This window comes from Oryx dammah, unplaced genomic scaffold, assembly GCF_014754425.2.
Source record: "Oryx dammah isolate SB20612 unplaced genomic scaffold, SCBI_Odam_1.1 HiC_scaffold_18, whole genome shotgun sequence".
Taxonomy (NCBI): Eukaryota; Metazoa; Chordata; class Mammalia; order Artiodactyla; family Bovidae; genus Oryx; species Oryx dammah.
This window is the reverse complement of record NW_024070202.1, coordinates 28,216,735-28,235,018: the sequence shown is the minus strand read 5'-3', so window position 1 is coordinate 28,235,018 and position 18,284 is coordinate 28,216,735. Positions and strand designations below refer to the sequence as shown.

Sequence of the window (18,284 nt, the reverse complement as noted above, 5' to 3'; positions counted from 1 at the left end):
GGGGTTTTTTTTTTTTTTTTTAATCTATTCATCTAATCCATGTCCTTTGGTAGGAGCATTTAATCCATTTACATCTAAGGTAATTATTAATATGTATATTCCTGTTGCCATTTAAAAACTGTTTTGGGTTTGTTTTTGTAGGTCTTTTTTTTTTTTTTTTTTGTCTGATTAGAGGAGTTCCTTTAGCATTTGTTGTAAAGCTAGTTTGATGGTGCTGAATTACCTTAGTTCTGGCTTGTCTGTAAAACTTTTGATTTCTTTATAGGATCTGAATGAGATTCTTGTTGGGTATGTTTTCCCCTTTCATTACTTTAAATATATCTTACCATTCCCTTCAGGCCTGTAGAGTTTCTGCTAAAAAAGATCAGCTATAACCTAATGAAGATTCCCTTGTATGTTATTTTTTGCTTTTCCCTTGCTGCTTTCATTTTTTCTTTGTGTTTAATTTTTGTTAGTTTGATTAGTGTGTGTCTTGGTGTGTTTATCCTTGAGTTTATCCTATATGGGATTTCCTGTGCTTCCTGGATTTGGGTGATTATTTCCTTTCCCATATTAGGAAACTTTTTAAACTATAATCACTTCAAATATTTTCTCACACCCTTTCTCTTTCTCTTTTTCTGGACCCCTATAATTTGAATGTTGGCACACTTAATGTTGTCCCAAAAGTCTCTGAGACTGTCCTCATTTCTAACATTCTATCTTCCTGTCTACTTACCTGTTCTTCTGCCTTAGGTTCTGCTATTGATTTTCTCCCAGTGTATTCTTAATTTCAGTTATTTTGTTCATCACAATTTCTTTAATTCTTTTAGGTCTTTGTTAAGCACTTCTTATATTTTGTCACTGTGTGCTTACATTGTGTTTCTGAGATCTTGGATCATCTTTACTATCATAACTCTGAATTCTTTTTCAGGTAGATTGTCTATTTCCTCATTTATTTGACCTTGTGGGTTTTTACCTTGGTCCTTTATCTGCAACATATTTCTCTTGTCACCTCATTTTGTCTAAATTACTGTGTTTGTGGTCTCTTTTCTGCATGCTTTAGGGGACCAGTTCCTTTTGCTTCTATGTCTGCCCCTGGTGGGTGAGGTTGGTCCAGGCTCTTGTGTAGGCTTCCCTTCCACTCAATTCAAATGTTGAAATCCTAATCCCCTACTGTGATGGTATTAGAGGGTAGGCCCTTTGGGATATAGTTAAGTTTACATGATATCATATGGTGGGTGCCCATGATAGCATAAATTCCATTATAAAACAAGGAAGAGACATCAGTACTTCCTTTATCCACCATGTGAGACTACAGCAGCCATCTTCAAGTCAGAAAGATGGCCTTTACCAAAACCCAACCGTGCTGGTACCCTGACATATCAGAGGTCCCAGCCTCCAGATCTGTGAAAAATAAATGTCTGGTTTTCTAAGTCAAGTAGTCCATGGTATTCTTTTTGTTTTTAGGAGCCTGAGCAAACAAAGACAAGTCACTTCCTTCTGTCCTTGGTGCAAGGACATGGAGAGAATAGGGCAAAGGTGAGAAAAAGCCCCAGGAAATTTCCTACCATCTTGAATATGGATTTTTCTTGGCACCTATAGATTCTTAGCTAGTTTCCAAAGCTCCTACAAAGTTATCTTAATCAGTGTGTGATTATTTATTTGGAAATTCTGTAGGGAAATGAGAGCCTGAAGCTTCCTAGTCCGTACATCTTTATGTGCTGTATGCTATTCTTAGTCGCTCAGTTGTGTTCAACTCTTGCGACCCCATAGACTGTAGCCTGCCAGGCTTCTCTGTCCATGGGATTCTCCAGGCAAGAATACTGGCTGCTGCTGCTGCTAAGTCACTTCAGTCATGTCCGACTCTGTGCGACCCCATAGATGGCAGCCCACCAGGCTCCCTCATCACTGGGATTCTCCAGGCAAGAACACTGGAGTGGGTTGCCATTTCCTTCTCCAAAGCATGAAAGTGAAAAGTGAAAGTGAAGTTGCTCAGTCATGTCCAACTCTTAACGACCCATGGACTGCAGCCTCAGGCTCCTCTTGAGTGGGGTCCCATTGCCTTCTCCATTACATCTTTATAGAGAATATTTATTTTGAAAAATAAGGGATAATGTATAGTGAATCCAAGTATAATATGTCAAAGTGAGTATATTGGTTTACCTGGGTGTTTTGAAAGTTGATCAATATTTAATGTATATATTTAATATTTTAATATCATAATTTGATTAAAACTCTAAATTCATGAACTTGATTCCATAGTTCACTATGTTCACTGTCAAATATCCTGAAGTATATATGATAAATAGCCATTTCATGCTTAAGTATATATACTATACCTATATACAGAAACATTGTTGAGCAGTTACAAAATATAGTATTATACCAAGTATATTTTTTAATATATAACAAATACATTATTTCCTTGTGCCCAAAATGCAAATTTGCAAATTGCATCCAGGAACTCATCAAATCTGCTGGATGAATTATGTAATTCAATTTGGCAAAATTTTTGCTCACAGCACAAATAGTTTTCTTTGGTTTTCTTGGATTCTGTTCTAAGAAGGAGGTAGCTGGAAAAAAGTGAAAAATTACAGGATATGATTCATAAAAATCCCACATCTTTTTTGTGTGCTTGTACATTCTTTTTTGAGGGAAAATGTTTTTGTCCCACAGCAGTGATTTCTCTTCATTCTCAGTAAGTAGTTTTTAGTTGGAAAGATACCCATGGATAGGATACCCAAGGTATTCAAAAAAGGGAACGAGAGGAAGATGCATGCCGTTTAGCATCTAGAAGAACATGTAGCATATTCATTAAACCTCTTTTTCACCAGAAAGGAATGTGAAGCCTGAACTTTAACATGGCCACAGTACATACTAGAGAGCAAAGAAATGAAACCTCAGCTATGCATGTTCCTGCCAAGCATTAGCCCAAATCCTTCAGTCGCTGACATTTGATGGGTATCTGTTTCCCTGTCATGTTTGAAGAGAAGAAAATAATGCCCGTGTAACCCTATCCTCACTTCTAAGGTTTAAACAAGTGGAACTCACCACTCTTTCTTCCTCTTTTCATTTGTTGGCAACAGTGAGATTAAGCATACATGCCCAAAGAAAGAACTACCAGCACTGCATTGTCAGAGGTAGTTTTCAGAGGATACAAGAAACATCAAATGACTAAGAGTAGTCACATCTCTGCCAATGGCCTATATGCTTCTTTCTTTCTTTCTTTCCTTTCTTGAAGCAGCTGGCAAACCCTTTCATGATTTTGGTTTGTGAAAAACTCTTACCGTAATAGCTATTCATTACCCAGAGTGAAGAGTTCTCTTAAGCAGTGGAATGACCAACAGTTTCACAAACTAAAGTATAAATTTCAGGCATATGAATAATTCACAGAATATCAGAGCTAATGGGAACCACACAGATTAGATATCTGATGCTCTCATTTCATAGCATGAGCCTAACACCACTTCTAATGCTGTCAGTGTGAAGGCCCGGTTAGGCTGCCACACATCTCTCATAAAGGTGGGAGCGTTAATGTTGCCTTTTGCTTGGGATGGGGTTGTGAAGAGTTGCCAGAACAGGGAACCCAAAGGTTTGTGTTTTAATACCTATGTAGAGATAGGAGATGAATATTTGGAGCTTCCTGAGTTAGAGAGTTGGAACTATGAAACCTATCCTGTACACCACGTTTACAATTAATCTAAGATCTTTGAAAGACTACTCCCAAGTGGCAGGGAAGACTGAAATAAGAAAAAGAAAAATCTGCCCATTGACAACAGAATGACAAGGAAGCTGGTAACCTTTTGTGGATACTGGATGGGAAAGAAAATTTATCCTGAGAAGTGGTAAGCCTGCACATAGATTTGTGATTTAAGGTGACATCAGTTAGATGGTCAAAGAACCCATAAGTAGCAAAATTAGCAGCAAAATAGTCCTAAGTAGTAAAACTTATGCGATCCCTGCCAGAAGAAAATAACATAATGCTCACGATTGGTATGTCCTCAATTCAGATAATATGGAATTCCCACAGGTAAAAGTCTACCAAACATGAATTCACATGATTTTTTTTCATAAGAGTAAATAAACTATATAAGCAATGCTTGAGTACTCTAGCCCATAGAGAACTCTGAGAGACGTCATAAACTAAATGTGTAGAAGATGATTAAAATGTAAAACAAGTATAAAGCAATAAGAAAATAAGACACCAATAGAGGAATATTGAAAAAGAAGTGAATACATTTTAGAAAATGAGTAGTGTAGTCTTTGAAAGTTAAATTTCATAGTATAGAAATGCATTAAATTAGACCTGAAAAGATTTGAGCAGATTATGCAGAAGGGAGAATAAAAAGAAAATGCAATGGAAAATGTAAAAGGCAAGTTCATGGACAAAAAGTGCAGAGTGAGGCCTGTCAATATATCTATTGAGTTACATTAAACAAGAATGAAGAAGGCAATAGAAGATAGGGAGAGCTGTTACCAGTTATAAATAACTTAGAATACCCAAAATAGATGAAAGATTTTTATTTTCAGATTTAAAAAACATCATAAGTACCTTTGTAGCATAAACACAAAAATTATACTTACTCATAGAGAAGATCTTAAAAGATCTAGAGAGAGAGAAAAAATAGTTTCCTTTCAAAGGAATGATAATTGGGCAATTCAAGACATACTGATAGTGAAAGTAGAGGCAGGAATAGAATAAAAGGATGCTGTCACCATGCAACATAGAATACTATATCTAGCCAACATATCATTTAAGAGTGAAGCCAAAAGAAAACATTTTAAACAGGGAAAGTGGAAGTTAACCACTGCACACCTGAAAGAAGAAAGAAATTGGGTGCAAGCAAAATTATTGTGCAAAGAAGTTGGCCAAAATGATGAAACACTACTATTACTGTTATAAATGGAAAATACTAATCACTGATATATAACAATTGTTTTAAATAAATTTAATGTTTAAAACAAGGTGAAACTAAATACTAGACAATAATGAGACATAAAGTAGAGTGTATAAGAATCAATGTAATTTAAGACTCATTCTGAAAAGGGAAAATAGAGATGTATGACTAAGATAATTCAGTTTAAGTCAAGTCAATAATGTGAGTAATCACTAAATAATAGAAACATTATGCATAGCTTTCCTAAAAGTATAATGTTAAACTTAGAAACATTTCCATTATCTTCTTTGGGAATACTCTGGAAATACATCAACCCAGTTTGAATTTCTGTAAACAAGATTTATATATTTGTCTGCTTTTAAAGGTCTGTTTCTTAAAGCTCTGAACACCTTACTCAACTTGATCTCAACAGAGAGGACAATGATTTTGCAACATAAAGTACAGAGTTCCATATACTTTTCCATTCACTTTCCATTGTGCTTAAAAAGAGTAGTGACAAGAAGGAACTATCTCATAGCATCTAGCAACTCTTTTATAAATATTCACCAATTGCAAAGCAGTGTGTATGGCTGTGTGGAATTGCTGGGTTTAATCTAATAGTTTCTTGGAAGAGATGAACATATGCATAATCATAAAAAGAAGTTAGAATGCATTTAGTTAAGCATGGGCCTTATTTTAAACTGGGGAAATTATAACTTCAAAATGGCAGAATAATTTTAATGGCACAGAAACCCCTTATAAATACATTCTGTCTGATGAGGATGTTATAGTCTATCAGAGTTTGGGTTCTGATGAAAGAACTGAAACTACTGCTTAAGATCAGTGCTTTGAAAGTAAAAGAGGTTGAAAATTATGTTTCATTAAAGGGCAAATGAAATAAAGCAGAAATGGTTATTGAAGAACTTGATTATCTGGGACTTGATGTACCAGAAATTATAATTAACTGATTTAAAAAAAAAATAATTGGAGAAATGCAAATGCCTGTTTTTCAGAAAGCAATTTCTAAGGGGATTTTTAAGATGTCTAAAAATTTAATCTACTTTGTAATTCTCAACATTAGATACTTTTAACTGAATGTTGACATTAAGGATAGTAGACATTAGTGATGAAGGGACAATAACAATCACCCGAAATGATATCTACTCTCTTGATAGATTTTTGTCCAAATCTTCCTGTGAGTATAATTATATGTAATTTAGACAACAAATACTTCTTGTATGTGTTCTATGTCTGCCTCTGTGTTACAATTCTATGGAGGAAAAAAGAAAACAAAATAGGACACACTTTTTAAAGCCTTCATAGCATACAATTCTAAGCTCAAACCTCTGGTAAAATTGCTTTTGCAGTTATATGGGAGGGAGATTTAATGAAATTTTCATTTCTTTTACATGGTTGTATCACCAATTTTGTTGTTCTTCTCAATGCTATTACAAGAAGAACACTGAATATATGTGACACAGTAAGCATTCAGTGAATGTTGATTACACTGGATAAAACAGTTTGGGTAGCAATAAAGTAAACGGGCTTTTTTCTGGCATGTGATTCTCAGTTTCCTCATCTATTAATTTACTCCCTTCACAAGGATGTTTTGAGATTTCAATAGGACCACAGGGTAAGTTTTTAATAAATATTATTTCTTTAAGAATAAATGAAACAACTAAGATAAATGTTTAGCAAAGAGAAAAAATAATGTAATAAAAATATACATTCTTGAAAGAAACAACCACCTTTAACATGGATATAAAGTCTTCATATACAATTAAGAATAAATATTCATAAATATATAATTAAAAGTATTTTTGCTACTCATTAAATTGATATACACTATCACATTTTAAATTTTTAAATCTTTTGGAGGAAAAACAAAGAATATATGTGGGACTATATAAAAATTTAAATGTACTATATATGTTTTGAATACAGAATTAATAGTGGGTTTTCTAGATATATTAAGAACTTTAAATTTGAGTTGATCTAACATAAATGCAAGATTTATTTCCAGTTTTTTTAAAAGATTTTAAAAAGGGAATTCATTCATCTCCTTCCCTGACTCGTTTCCCTGTTTTTAGGACATCTGAAAGAAGAGCTATCCATTTTCTCTGAAGTACTTATTAGGATATGTGGTGAATCATCCATTTGTGGTCACCTGGGAGAGTCACAGAAATTGACATTAACATTAATATACAAAGCTAAGCAGTAATTGTAATATTTGGAAGTATTTTGATCTAACTCTAAAAGTGTTAGGTAGGAGAAGAAATTTTTAGACTTCTAGTTTTATTTACAAATCACTTAAAAAAAACTATAACATTCATTCTTATTTTTTACTTGTACTCCACTTTTTTAATTGCTATCATTTCACTGTAAAAACTTAAAGCAAAGAACCATGAAGTAACATTTGCCATTTGACAAATCTGATTAAACCAAAGGTGTTTATCATTGAAACTGACTCTACCCACCCACTCCATCTCAAGTTTACTTTCTGTTAGACAAAATATTACTGTCCTTTCCCAGAAGGAACCCAAACCATTGCCCACTGGAAACAGTTATGTTTTAGGCTGTTAAACACTGCAGGGGGTTATAAAATACAAAAATAAGTATTGGTGTTGGAATGGATTTGAAGAGTTTTTGGAACATGTATTCCAAAGACATCTTAGGGTTCTTGACCAGATCAAAGAAAGACGTAATAGGGAGGGGAAAAAATGTTTTGTAACTTGTACTTACCTAGTTGCAATTACTAGATCCATTTAAAATGATAATTTAATAAAATCATAAGGTTAGCAGAGAATAAGCAGTCTATTCTGAAGGTTACTCATAGCTTTATACTTAAAGAATGCCTTCAGTATGCCATCTTTGACATACCATGTTTGCTGTTTGGAGGGAGGACAGGCTTTAGAGCTAAACAGACACAGGTAAGGATTTAATCTTCTTATTGTCAATGGACAAGTAAACAAGTAGCCTTTTCCTTGCTCCATGCTCTCATCTGTAAATGGGAGAGATACATGATGTAGAGGTCATGTGATGGATGATATAATTTTGGTACAATGCTCAGTAGCGTAACAGGCATGTAGTGGTAGTAGTTTAGTTGCTAAGTTGGGTCCAACGCTTGTGACCCCATGGACTGTAGCCTGCCAGGCTCCTCTGTCCATGGGATTTCCCAGGCAAGAGTACTGGAGTGGGTTGCCATTTCCTTTTCAGGGGATCTTCCTGACCCAGGGATTGAACCCACGATTCCTCTATTACAGGTGGTCTCCTGTGTTGTAGGGGGATTCTTTAATGACTGAGCCATTGGGGAAGCCAGCAGGCACATTGTTGGTGCTTAATCACTGTTTGCTATCACTATTATTATTTACCCTGACCAGAAACTTACATTCAAACAGCAACTCCATTTTAATTTACTTTTTCTTCTTTGGTGAATTCTCACATTATTATAAAGGGAATTTACTTGCAAATAACATTTTAGCTTTTTGAAAGTGGAGCAGCTATCTGGCACAGTAGTTTATAATTAGTAATATTTATTCAACAAATATTTGTTAAACAGTATTCAGAGTTTAATTGTAGGCACTATAGAGGTAGAAAAATAAGAACACTTTTATTTCAAATAGGTTTTATTCACTCTACAACTAGAGGAAGGTCTAGTTCAGTAGAAAACACAAGACAAAAAGGAGAGCTTTCATATTCTTTGAAGGAGAATCATGACATTAACATTATCAACAATAATCTGGAACACACCACTGGCTTTTCCATTCAGTATTTTCAAATACAAAAGAAAAGGAATTAGAAGGTGAATAGTCCATGAGCATATTCAACAATGGTATTGTTATTAGGTATTAATCCTTTATTAGATAATTATTTTTCACATCTGAGAAAACATCATTGGCAGCAAAATTTTAAGAAAAGTTTGGCAACATGTATTTTTCTCAGCAGTTCTGGATGACAGATTTTAGTGAATGCTAGCCAAAAAAATTAAGGGCAAAACCACTGGTGCACAGAAGACAACAAACTGATCTTATTACAGAAACAGATAGCAGACCACAATATAAAAGACATTTTAATTTTACACCAAGCCAGAAACTCCAGATTGATTGGCATACACAACAAGCCTGGTCCGTGTTTAATCATGAGAGTGACAAGTATTGATTTCCTGCCTGCTCTGCCTACCATATTTAAAAATATCAGGATATTTGCTTTCAAATGACACAAACTGCCGAAGCTATAATCTACAGAATGACTACTCACTGTTAACAGCATGTCTGTTTATGCCTAGTCGCCGCTGAAAAGACAATTACATATCACCCAACTGTGGAGCTAGACATTGACACTGCTTACCCAGAAAGAGTTTAGGAATCTTACAGTTTAGGAAGAGCATGTGAAGATTTTTAATCTAAAAACGGTCTTTGCATACCCAAGGAAGTGCCATTCCTCCTCAGATTTTAAGAGATCTTAATTCATATATTAAAAAAACCACACAAACAACAAAAAAAGTATTCTACTCAGTTTTAATAAAAGCAGTAGCCAAAAATTGTTGCAAATTCTCTAACCAAATGTCATAAAATGCCAACTCCAAAAAAGGGCACCACGTTGAAGCCTAAAGGGCATGACTACCATGTCCCACAAAACATTTGACCCTCCTTACTTGATGTTGCAACATTTGCTTCTAACATGCCTAAGGCCCAAACAGAAATAAAAGAACTCTGGATTTTTGGAATAGTCTGTAAATATCTTACTTCCAAATTATATTGATTTAAAACTTCTCCTTTGCCATTTTTTTTCAGGTTGGAGTTTATGCTTGTGGGTTTGACTCATAAAACATCTAAAAGACAAGAAAAGTCTATATACAATCTTCTCTATGTGATAACTAGCAAAACACAATTAGGTAGTACCAAGAACAGTGGAAAACTGCATTTGAGACAAAAAGAAAAATTCTGTGTTAATGAAACAAATGACAGGTCCAAAGCTGTAGATTAAAACACAATAACTTGATTTATCTGTTGAGAATAGCAATAAGTCAAGTGGTTCTTAAAGAGAAAGATAAAAAAGAGTATGTACTAGAGTGTTTATATATTATAAAATGGCAATACCTAGTGATGTCATAGGAAATAAGTTGCCAAGGTTGCTTCTACTGAGGAAACAGATTTAAGAAATTATTCTGATAGTTTCGATATGGCAATTTGGTATTGGCAGTTGAACAGGGGAAGGAGGGGAGGGGTGGAAAGGAAATTATTGGTTAGAAAGATTGGCACTGTATGGTGAATTTACCACACATTTGCTAAATGTTCCAGTTTGAGAATTAAGATGGTTTGAGAAATTATTACAACCCTGTTACCCTATCATTGAGGTCAAGCAGAAGCAGCCCCAGATCAAAAGTGTAAGGTTCACTTGTCTGACCCAGCTATTTCCAGAATATCAATAACTTTGACTCAGTTGTTGCATAAACCATTACATAAAACCTGCCAGGTGTACCACAGGAAAAACAAACTACAGTTGATTTGGAGAAATCAAGTTCTGCAGGCCTTTGTGAGTGTACCATGTTCATCTAAAAACTTCATCCTCTGGTCACAAGACAATCATGCTGTGCTTCACAAAGCATTTGATGGAGTAAAAACAAGCTGTTAGGAGGCAAAAGGTAAGATTTTCAATGTAAATATGACCAGGAAAAGAAGCCACATGCAGGCACTTATGTATTTTAGTGAGGGTGTTGATGAAAGTGATGTAGTTCTCATAATACTTCATTCAAAAGGCAGTAGACAATACAAAATAGTGCTGGAAACCAAAATATAATTGTGTCCTTTGGGAACACAGGACATATTTGATGATGATCATGACCAGGCTGATGATCAATTTTGAAGACGTCAAAATGCCTTCATTTCTTAGCATACACCATCTGGTTTTCATTTCTTTTGGAGATGAAAATGCCCTCCTATGGAATGGCTCAACAGGTGTGTTGTTTCCTACTACTACTTTTTAAAAAAAAAATTTACTCAGTAAGTGAAGTGATTTCATTCCTGAATCAGGAAGATAGATACTGCTAGAAATGACAATGTCAAACTCATAACAGTGATTATTTCAAGCTCAGAATGAATCACTTTTAAGACAGGAACCTTTGGCTTATTTGTTTTGTGGCTATTAGGCATTTAATACTTCCACTGAGAAGAGTAAACGTTCTATAGATAAATAGTAAAAGAAAAATATTTAAATTGTCCTAAACATAAATGTTAGGATAAAAAATAAGTATGAAAATGCTGATTGGAGAGAAATTTTCTCCCAGGAGAACTTCCACATGATCATTTTATATCCATATGGAATCTTCAAAGAATCCTAGTAAATCCACAAAGCTTTAGGGAAATCCTTCTGAAATAAAATGGTACTGAATTGTTGGGGAAGACCAGTCTTAGTTTCTGAAATCTTTCTGTGAGGAGCTGTCCTGCTTTCAAATCTACCATGTTGCCAGTGAGAGGTGTGGGAGAATTTTGCAAAGGTTTATAGTCAAAACCAAAGGTATGATTTCAATTTCTACAATTGATCACAGAAATGTGACTTACAGTAGTTTGTTCATAAGTATCTGTTTTCTCCAAAAGCTGACTTTTGTCTCCACTATTGATGTCATTGTTGTTCAGTTGCTATGTCATGTCTGACTCTTTGTAATCCCATGGACTGCAGCACGCCAGGCTTCCCTGTCCTTCCCTGTCTCCCAGAGTTTGCTCAAACTGATATCCATTGATCCAGTGATCCCATCCAACCATCTCATGCTGTTGTCCCTTATCCAGCTGCCAGTCTTTCCCAGCATCAGGGTCTTTTCCAATGGGTCAGTTCTTCACATCAGGTGGCCAAAGTATTGATGTTGTAAATTTGTTAAAATATTTTAAAAATATTTCATCTCAAAATGTTTTCACCTACTAAGCAATGATTAAATAGCCTCTATTATCATTTGAGTTCCATTTCACTTTACTTATTATTTAATAAAACTGGATTTCAATTTAATATATAACCCCAGATTATACAATTGAGAAGATTTTCTTACGTTTTCATTTTGTACCTATTATCACTCCTTGTATTGTTTACTAGTAGATTTCACAAAAACATTTATTTTTATCCCTCATATATGAGTTATAAGATTGTGAGAAAGTCTATGTAATTACCCTTCGAAGCAGGGAATAGAAAGAGACATATTATTGATGATGGTTACGGAAGAGTTTTTCTAACAGCCTCTTACTGGGAATTCTTGTGAGCAATAAAAATAAAATGTGTAAGTTAAGGAAACTATACCAAGTGAAACTACCTGTTTTAAAAAATTCTGTTCTATTTCAAAAGAAGTACTGATATTCTCCAAAAGCCTCCATTCTGTTCCTGAGGGCTACACGCCATCTTGTAATGGTACAATCAAAAAGCACTGGCATTTGGTTCTTACAACTACATTCAGCTGTGATTAATCCTCTCCATAGTTTATCTGCCTCTCTGTGTATCCTAAAGACTCTAACTGCAACCAACTGGGTCCTGTATCACGTGGAAGGATGTGTGATTAATTCATTAATGTTTAAGGTTTTAAATCTTAAAAACCATGGCGATGTGCTAGTGATTTGGCTTTATCAGACTGATGGCTGTGCGTAATGTTTAAGGTAAAATTATTGTAGGAAACTTCAGTAAATTAGTATGTTTGCATTATACCGTTTCATTTTCTTATTCAAAGTCTAAAAAAAAATATCTGGCAGGACTGAGAGGAAGAATAGAGATTTGTAATTACAAAGTTGATTTTAAAAAGTCACAATTATGTTTCCAATTACAATATGATAGAGCTTTCCTTTTTAAAGGGAGGGGGAATGTGCTTTTTTTTTAAAGCCTTTAGTTTCTTTAAGTAAATCTCCTTAAGTAATTACAGCAAAAATAGCAAGAGCTAGCAAATATGATTGGCATGAATTTCTCTAAAAATATCATGAAAAAAATTCATTACTATTGTGAATCTAGGTTGACCTTACCCTTATGCAATGAAAGTAATTTTTAATACTGAGTTACATTCCATTTCAGATTTCCTATTTCAAAGAGTGTCTCAAATTTCTAAGATGTTAAACCAAGTATTGAGCCATTTTTGTATATGTAATAAAAGTCTTTAAAATTAAAATGGTAATCCTAAGAAAACCAAATGCATGAAAAATATGGTCTGACTGTATAACAAAAGGGAGTTATATAATTCTACTTGAGTGAAATCTTTCATCTTTGATTTACAGGTTGGAGTCCTCTTTAACTAAAACCATATTGTTCCATATCTTTCATATCATGGCCTTCCCTAAAACCTTGTTTTAATTAAGGTTTCTTTCAGATTTTTGAATAAAAGCATGACAATCTTCACTTATGGCTTTAATATATCCTTTGAGTTAGGAAAATATATAAAAAGAAACATCAATTCTTTTGAAAGCATCATCAGATATTAAATACTGTGAGGTATTCTACATCAATGTCTTTAGGTGTTTGAGTTATACATTGAGATAGAATAATGGGAGGTAGGGGGATAACCTACTTATATTTAATAAGTTGCTTTTAATCTCAGAAATAAATGTCCTTTATTTTTTTGCCTTTGACACTAAGGCAACATGTGTAAAGGTTAAGCTTGTGTTGTGTTTTTTTCACATGAAGGCACACTTTCAAGGTTAACTCAGTTCTAGGTGACTTCAAATAGGCAATGCCTTCATTAACACATTTCAAAGATCTGGAAAATTCAGTAACATTGCTTAAACCATATTTACCCTCAGTGGTTTTACTGCTAAAAGAATACATCAGACTAAGCAACTGTGTTAACCTGGGAAGTAAAAAAATAAATAAATAAATAAACTAAGTTCACAAAGCTCCTGAGTAATTGGGGAGATTGTGGGTAATCCTCACCTTTTTTTTTTTTTTTTTTAGTTGGAAGGAAGGATGAAAGGCAAGAAGAAAGTAAGCAGTAGAAGACTAAAATAAAAGTAAGAGAAGTTCTTGATAGATTTGGAACAAATTAAGATGGCCTTGGAAAAGACACACTTTTTCAAAGACAGTTAAAAAGACAGTACCATGGAACATATGCTCAGAGCTACTGTCCTCAGAGCAAGAGATGGAGAGTGGGGGGAGGGGGGAGGGGGATGGGCGGGAGGGAGACATCATCCCAGATGAACTGCAGAGTTCCTGTGTCAGAACACAGAGAGGGAGGGATGTTAGGGGAGCGGCATGACTTCTCGGAAAATTACATACACTATGTGACGTTCCTTTGCCACTGGACTTTGAGATACTGCGTGTTTTATTCCCCTGAAAAAAAGCCTCATCTCAGTTCCTCCATGTTGGACTCTTACTAGCAAGAGTTGAACCATGTGTTAAAACAAAGGCCAAAAACAAACAGAACAAAACAAAACAAACCCCGTGATCTGTCGGGAATTGCTATCCGTTCATAGCTGAAAGCAAATCCTGTAAACAATTTAAGACTGTCTGACAAAAAGTTACCCAATAAAAAACTGATCAGAATGTCAGGAATGAGTATTTCTCAGGTTTTGCCCAAAATTTCACTGGCTGTCGTAGCATCTATAATTAACAGTATCTAATGCTGTGTTGCATGTTTCCAGTTCATCCTTTGGGCCTGGGAGTGGGTTACCCAGCATATTAAAAGCATGCTGGAAGCAGTTTCTTCCAATCGTGGTTTACTGTAACTTTAGAATCACAGCGGTTACTTTTAAGGAATCTTTAATGCCCTTTCAAGTCCATCCAAAGAACAAGTGAAGCTGCTGTTCAGAATTTTGTGCCCAGTGTTTATGTTCCATCGAATCTGTGCCACCCAGGCAGCAGACAAGACATGTCTGAAGGTGCTGGGTGGCGGGGGGGATACACAATGATGTCACACACAGGAAATATCGGGGGTGGGGGGCTGGGGGGCTGGGGAGGACTTGGCACTTCACAAGGCTGGCTCCTCTTCCATAGGCTCACCAGCAGTTCTGTAAAAATAAACAGGCAATCAGAATACAGCATAAGAGTACACAATGACATTGTAGATTTTCATGCATAATCAAAGCTGATTTTTCAGCTCTCTCTGATGTTTATTTGTGTTATTCAGTTATCCATAAATAGAGTTTCTTTCCTAGGAAGTATAAACAAATGTCAAGTGGAAAAACATTTTCGATCCAAGCAATCATTGGAAATGTTCCTGTTTATATTAAAACATGTCAGAATATTTTATAACTCTAGATTCCAAAATGTACATGTTTTGTGTCTCGTACAGTCCAATAATTTATTGAAAAAATTAAGATATTTTATTTTAGGAGCAATTGCAGTGATTTCCTATGGAACCAGTTTGCTAACGAGAGCAAAGGACCTAGCTAGCTTCTGAGGGGTTCTGGTTTTTGCTTCTGTTCTTTCATAACTGGATTGGCTGCCTGCCGGAGGCATTTCAAATCAAATTCTGAATTTGATTAGCAAATCGCTGCTACAGACCCAACGTTTTTACAAGAAATGCACTATCATAGTGTGTAAATGGTTTTTATTCAGCATCATCTGTGGGGTGTTCTGCTCCGGCAAAACCCAAAACTAATTGCTTGAAAATTTATACTTGAGATTTAGCCTTAATTTACTAACACTCTGAGGGTGTTTCAAGGCAAACTTTTAGAATGATTTTTAATTTAGTCAAAAGGACAAACTGTAGCCAGAATCCAAATACATGACGGAACTGGGTTGCTGGGGGAAGAATGTTGGGGTCTGAGATGTCGGGAGACCCAAGTATGAGTCTGAGGCTCTGCAATTTGCTAATACTGCAACTGCTAATGTTGTAACTATACTTCTGTGAGGCCGTGGTTTCATGTTTAAAACCCTGAGAAAAAAAGATGTTCCTTACAAAATTAGTGAAGGTTAAAAAATGAAGTAAAATTGACTTCTAAACAATATACACTATGAGACAGTAGTTACTTAATACTTTTGATTTGTCCCTTCATCATCTAACATAAGCATAAAACTGTGTTGAACGGTACAGAATTATGCCTATGCTACCATAAGGAAACACAATAATTGGATGACAGTTCTCTCTCACTGGTGGAAGAACAGGTAGGTGGTTTTAATTTTCTTTTTCATACTGTTTATCTAATTGCCAATATTCTGTAATGCATTACTTTCATATTAGAATGTTTGTTAACGAAGGCAAATGAACAATATAGGTGTGTTGTTTTATACATAAAAAGAAAAAGATTTCTATATGTATCAATAAAGTAGCTGCCATTTTAATTTAGCATTTTTAAAATAAATTGAAAACATTGAAAGATTTTATCCATGGAACAGTAAAAGATTTTAATGTATACCCAAAAGAATGAGAAATGTTAGGTATTCATTATTATTTAAAAAGGATATCCAAATGAGTCTATGTGGAATACTTAGAAAGTCTTAGAGAAGTTATAGCCTGTCCAAGAGTATATTGGATAAAGAGGTTGTGTGAGATAGTGTTTAGAGTTGCTATATATAAAGGGTTTTTAAATGAGTCATAAGTCATCCTATAGGAAAATCTTTCCAAAGTAAAATTAGCAGCATTCCCAGAAGAAAAGGAAAACAGTTAAGTAAGTAAGCTAATTTATTCATAAACATGTGAACATACTTATATTTGAGAATACATGGATTATATAGGTATATAATCCTCAAATCAGATTCTCCAATAGAGACCGAACTTTTGTATTATTTCCAAGGTTTATTGAGATACACAGTTTGTTGATTACAAGTTAAAGGCAATGTGATGATTTGATACAAATATATATTATGAAAGGTTTACCATAATAATACAGCCTTCACCTCCTATAGTTACCACTTTTGTTGCTATGATGAGCACATTTAAGAAGATTCTTATAGCAAATTGTGAGTGTACAACATAGCATTATTAGCTGTAAGTCATCATGCTGTATATCAGATCCCCAGCAATTAGAGATCTTATAACTGGAAGCTTCCACATTCTGACCAGCATTGTCCCATTTCCCTTATCTCCCAGCCCTTGGTAACTTTCGGTCTACTATTTCTGTGAGTTTAACATTTTCTTCCAGTTTTATTGAAAAGTACTTGACATACCTCACTGTGTAAATTTAAGGTGTACAGCACAATAGATTGACTGACATATATAGTGAAATTATTACCACAGTAGTTAAGGTAAGATCCATCACCATACAGAGTTCAATGTTTTTTTTTATTTCATATATAAGTGAGATCATACAGCATTAATTTTTCTCTGTCATATATCACTTAGCATAATGCTCTCAAGTTTCACCCATGTTGAACCATTTTTTATGGCTGAATAATATTCTGTGTATATACCACATTTTATCTTGGCTATTTTAAATAACCCTGCAATGAACATTAGAGCACAGCAGTCCTTTCACTTTGAGCCATTTACATTTAAAATAATTATTCATAGTTAATAACTTCAGTTCAGTCACTCAGTTGTGTCCAACTCTTTGCGACCCCATGAATTGCAGCACTCCAGGCCTCCCTGTCCATCACCAACTCCTAGAGTTCACCCAAACGCTTGTCCATCAAGTAGGTGATGCCATCCAGCCACCTCATCCTCTGTTGTCCCCTTCTCCTTTCCCCAATCCCTCCCAGCATCAGGGTCTTTCCAACGAGTCAACTCTTCACATCAGCTGGCCAAACTATTGGAGTTTCAGCTTTAGCATCAGTCCAAAGAACACCCAGGGTTGATCTCCTTCAGAATGGACTGGTTGGATCTCCTTGCAGTCCAAGGAACTCTCAAGAGTCTTCTCCAACACCACAGTTCAAAAGCATCAATTCTTCAGCACTCAGCTTTCTTCACAGTCCAACTTTCACATCCATACATGACCACAGGAAAAACCATAGCCTTGACTAGATGGACCTTTGTTGGCAAAGTAATGTCTCTGCTTTTGAATATGCTATCTAGGTTGGTCATAATTTTCCTTCCAAGGAGTAAGCGTCTTTTAATTTCATGGCTGCAATCACTATCTGCAGTGATTTTGGAGCCCAAAAAAATAAAGTCTGACATTGTTTCCACTGTTTCCCCATCCATTTCCCATGAAGTGATGGGACCAGATGCCATGATCATCGTTTTCTGAATGTTGAGCTTTAAGCCAACTTTTTCACTCTCCTCTTTCACTTTCATCAAGAGGCTTTTTAGTTTCTCTTTACTTTCTGCCATAAGGATGGTGTCATCTGCATATCTGAGGTTATTGGTATTTCTCCCAGCAATCTTGATTCCAGCTTGTGCTTCTTGCAGCCCAGGGTTTCTTATGAAGTACTCTGCATATAAGTTAAATAAGCAGGGTGACAATATACAGCCTTGACGTACTCCTTTTCCTATCTGGAACCAGTCTGTTGTTCCATGTCCAGTTCTAACTGTTGCTTCCTGACCTGCATATAGATTTCTCAAGAGGCAGGTCAGGTGGTCTGGTATTCCCATCT

At 35.2% G+C, this 18,284-nt stretch overlaps 1 protein-coding gene across 5 annotated transcripts in view; it reads right to left on the bottom strand.

Moving 5' to 3' along the window:
• Positions 1–10,848: 10,848 nt before the first annotated feature.
• HDAC9 (histone deacetylase 9) overlaps positions 10,849–18,284 on the bottom strand; it is a 599,202-nt gene continuing 591,766 nt past the window's right edge. For 4 of the 5 annotated variants that reach the window (XM_040260622.1, XM_040260620.1, XM_040260621.1 and 1 more), the window contains one exon: positions 13,724–14,821. In XM_040260622.1, the coding sequence (XP_040116556.1) occupies positions 14,782–14,821 (40 nt within the window). In that variant the 3' untranslated portion in view covers positions 13,724–14,781. Of the gene's footprint in view, positions 14,822–18,284 lie in introns of all 5 variants that reach the window. The other variant, XM_040260619.1, reaches the window with a different exon arrangement.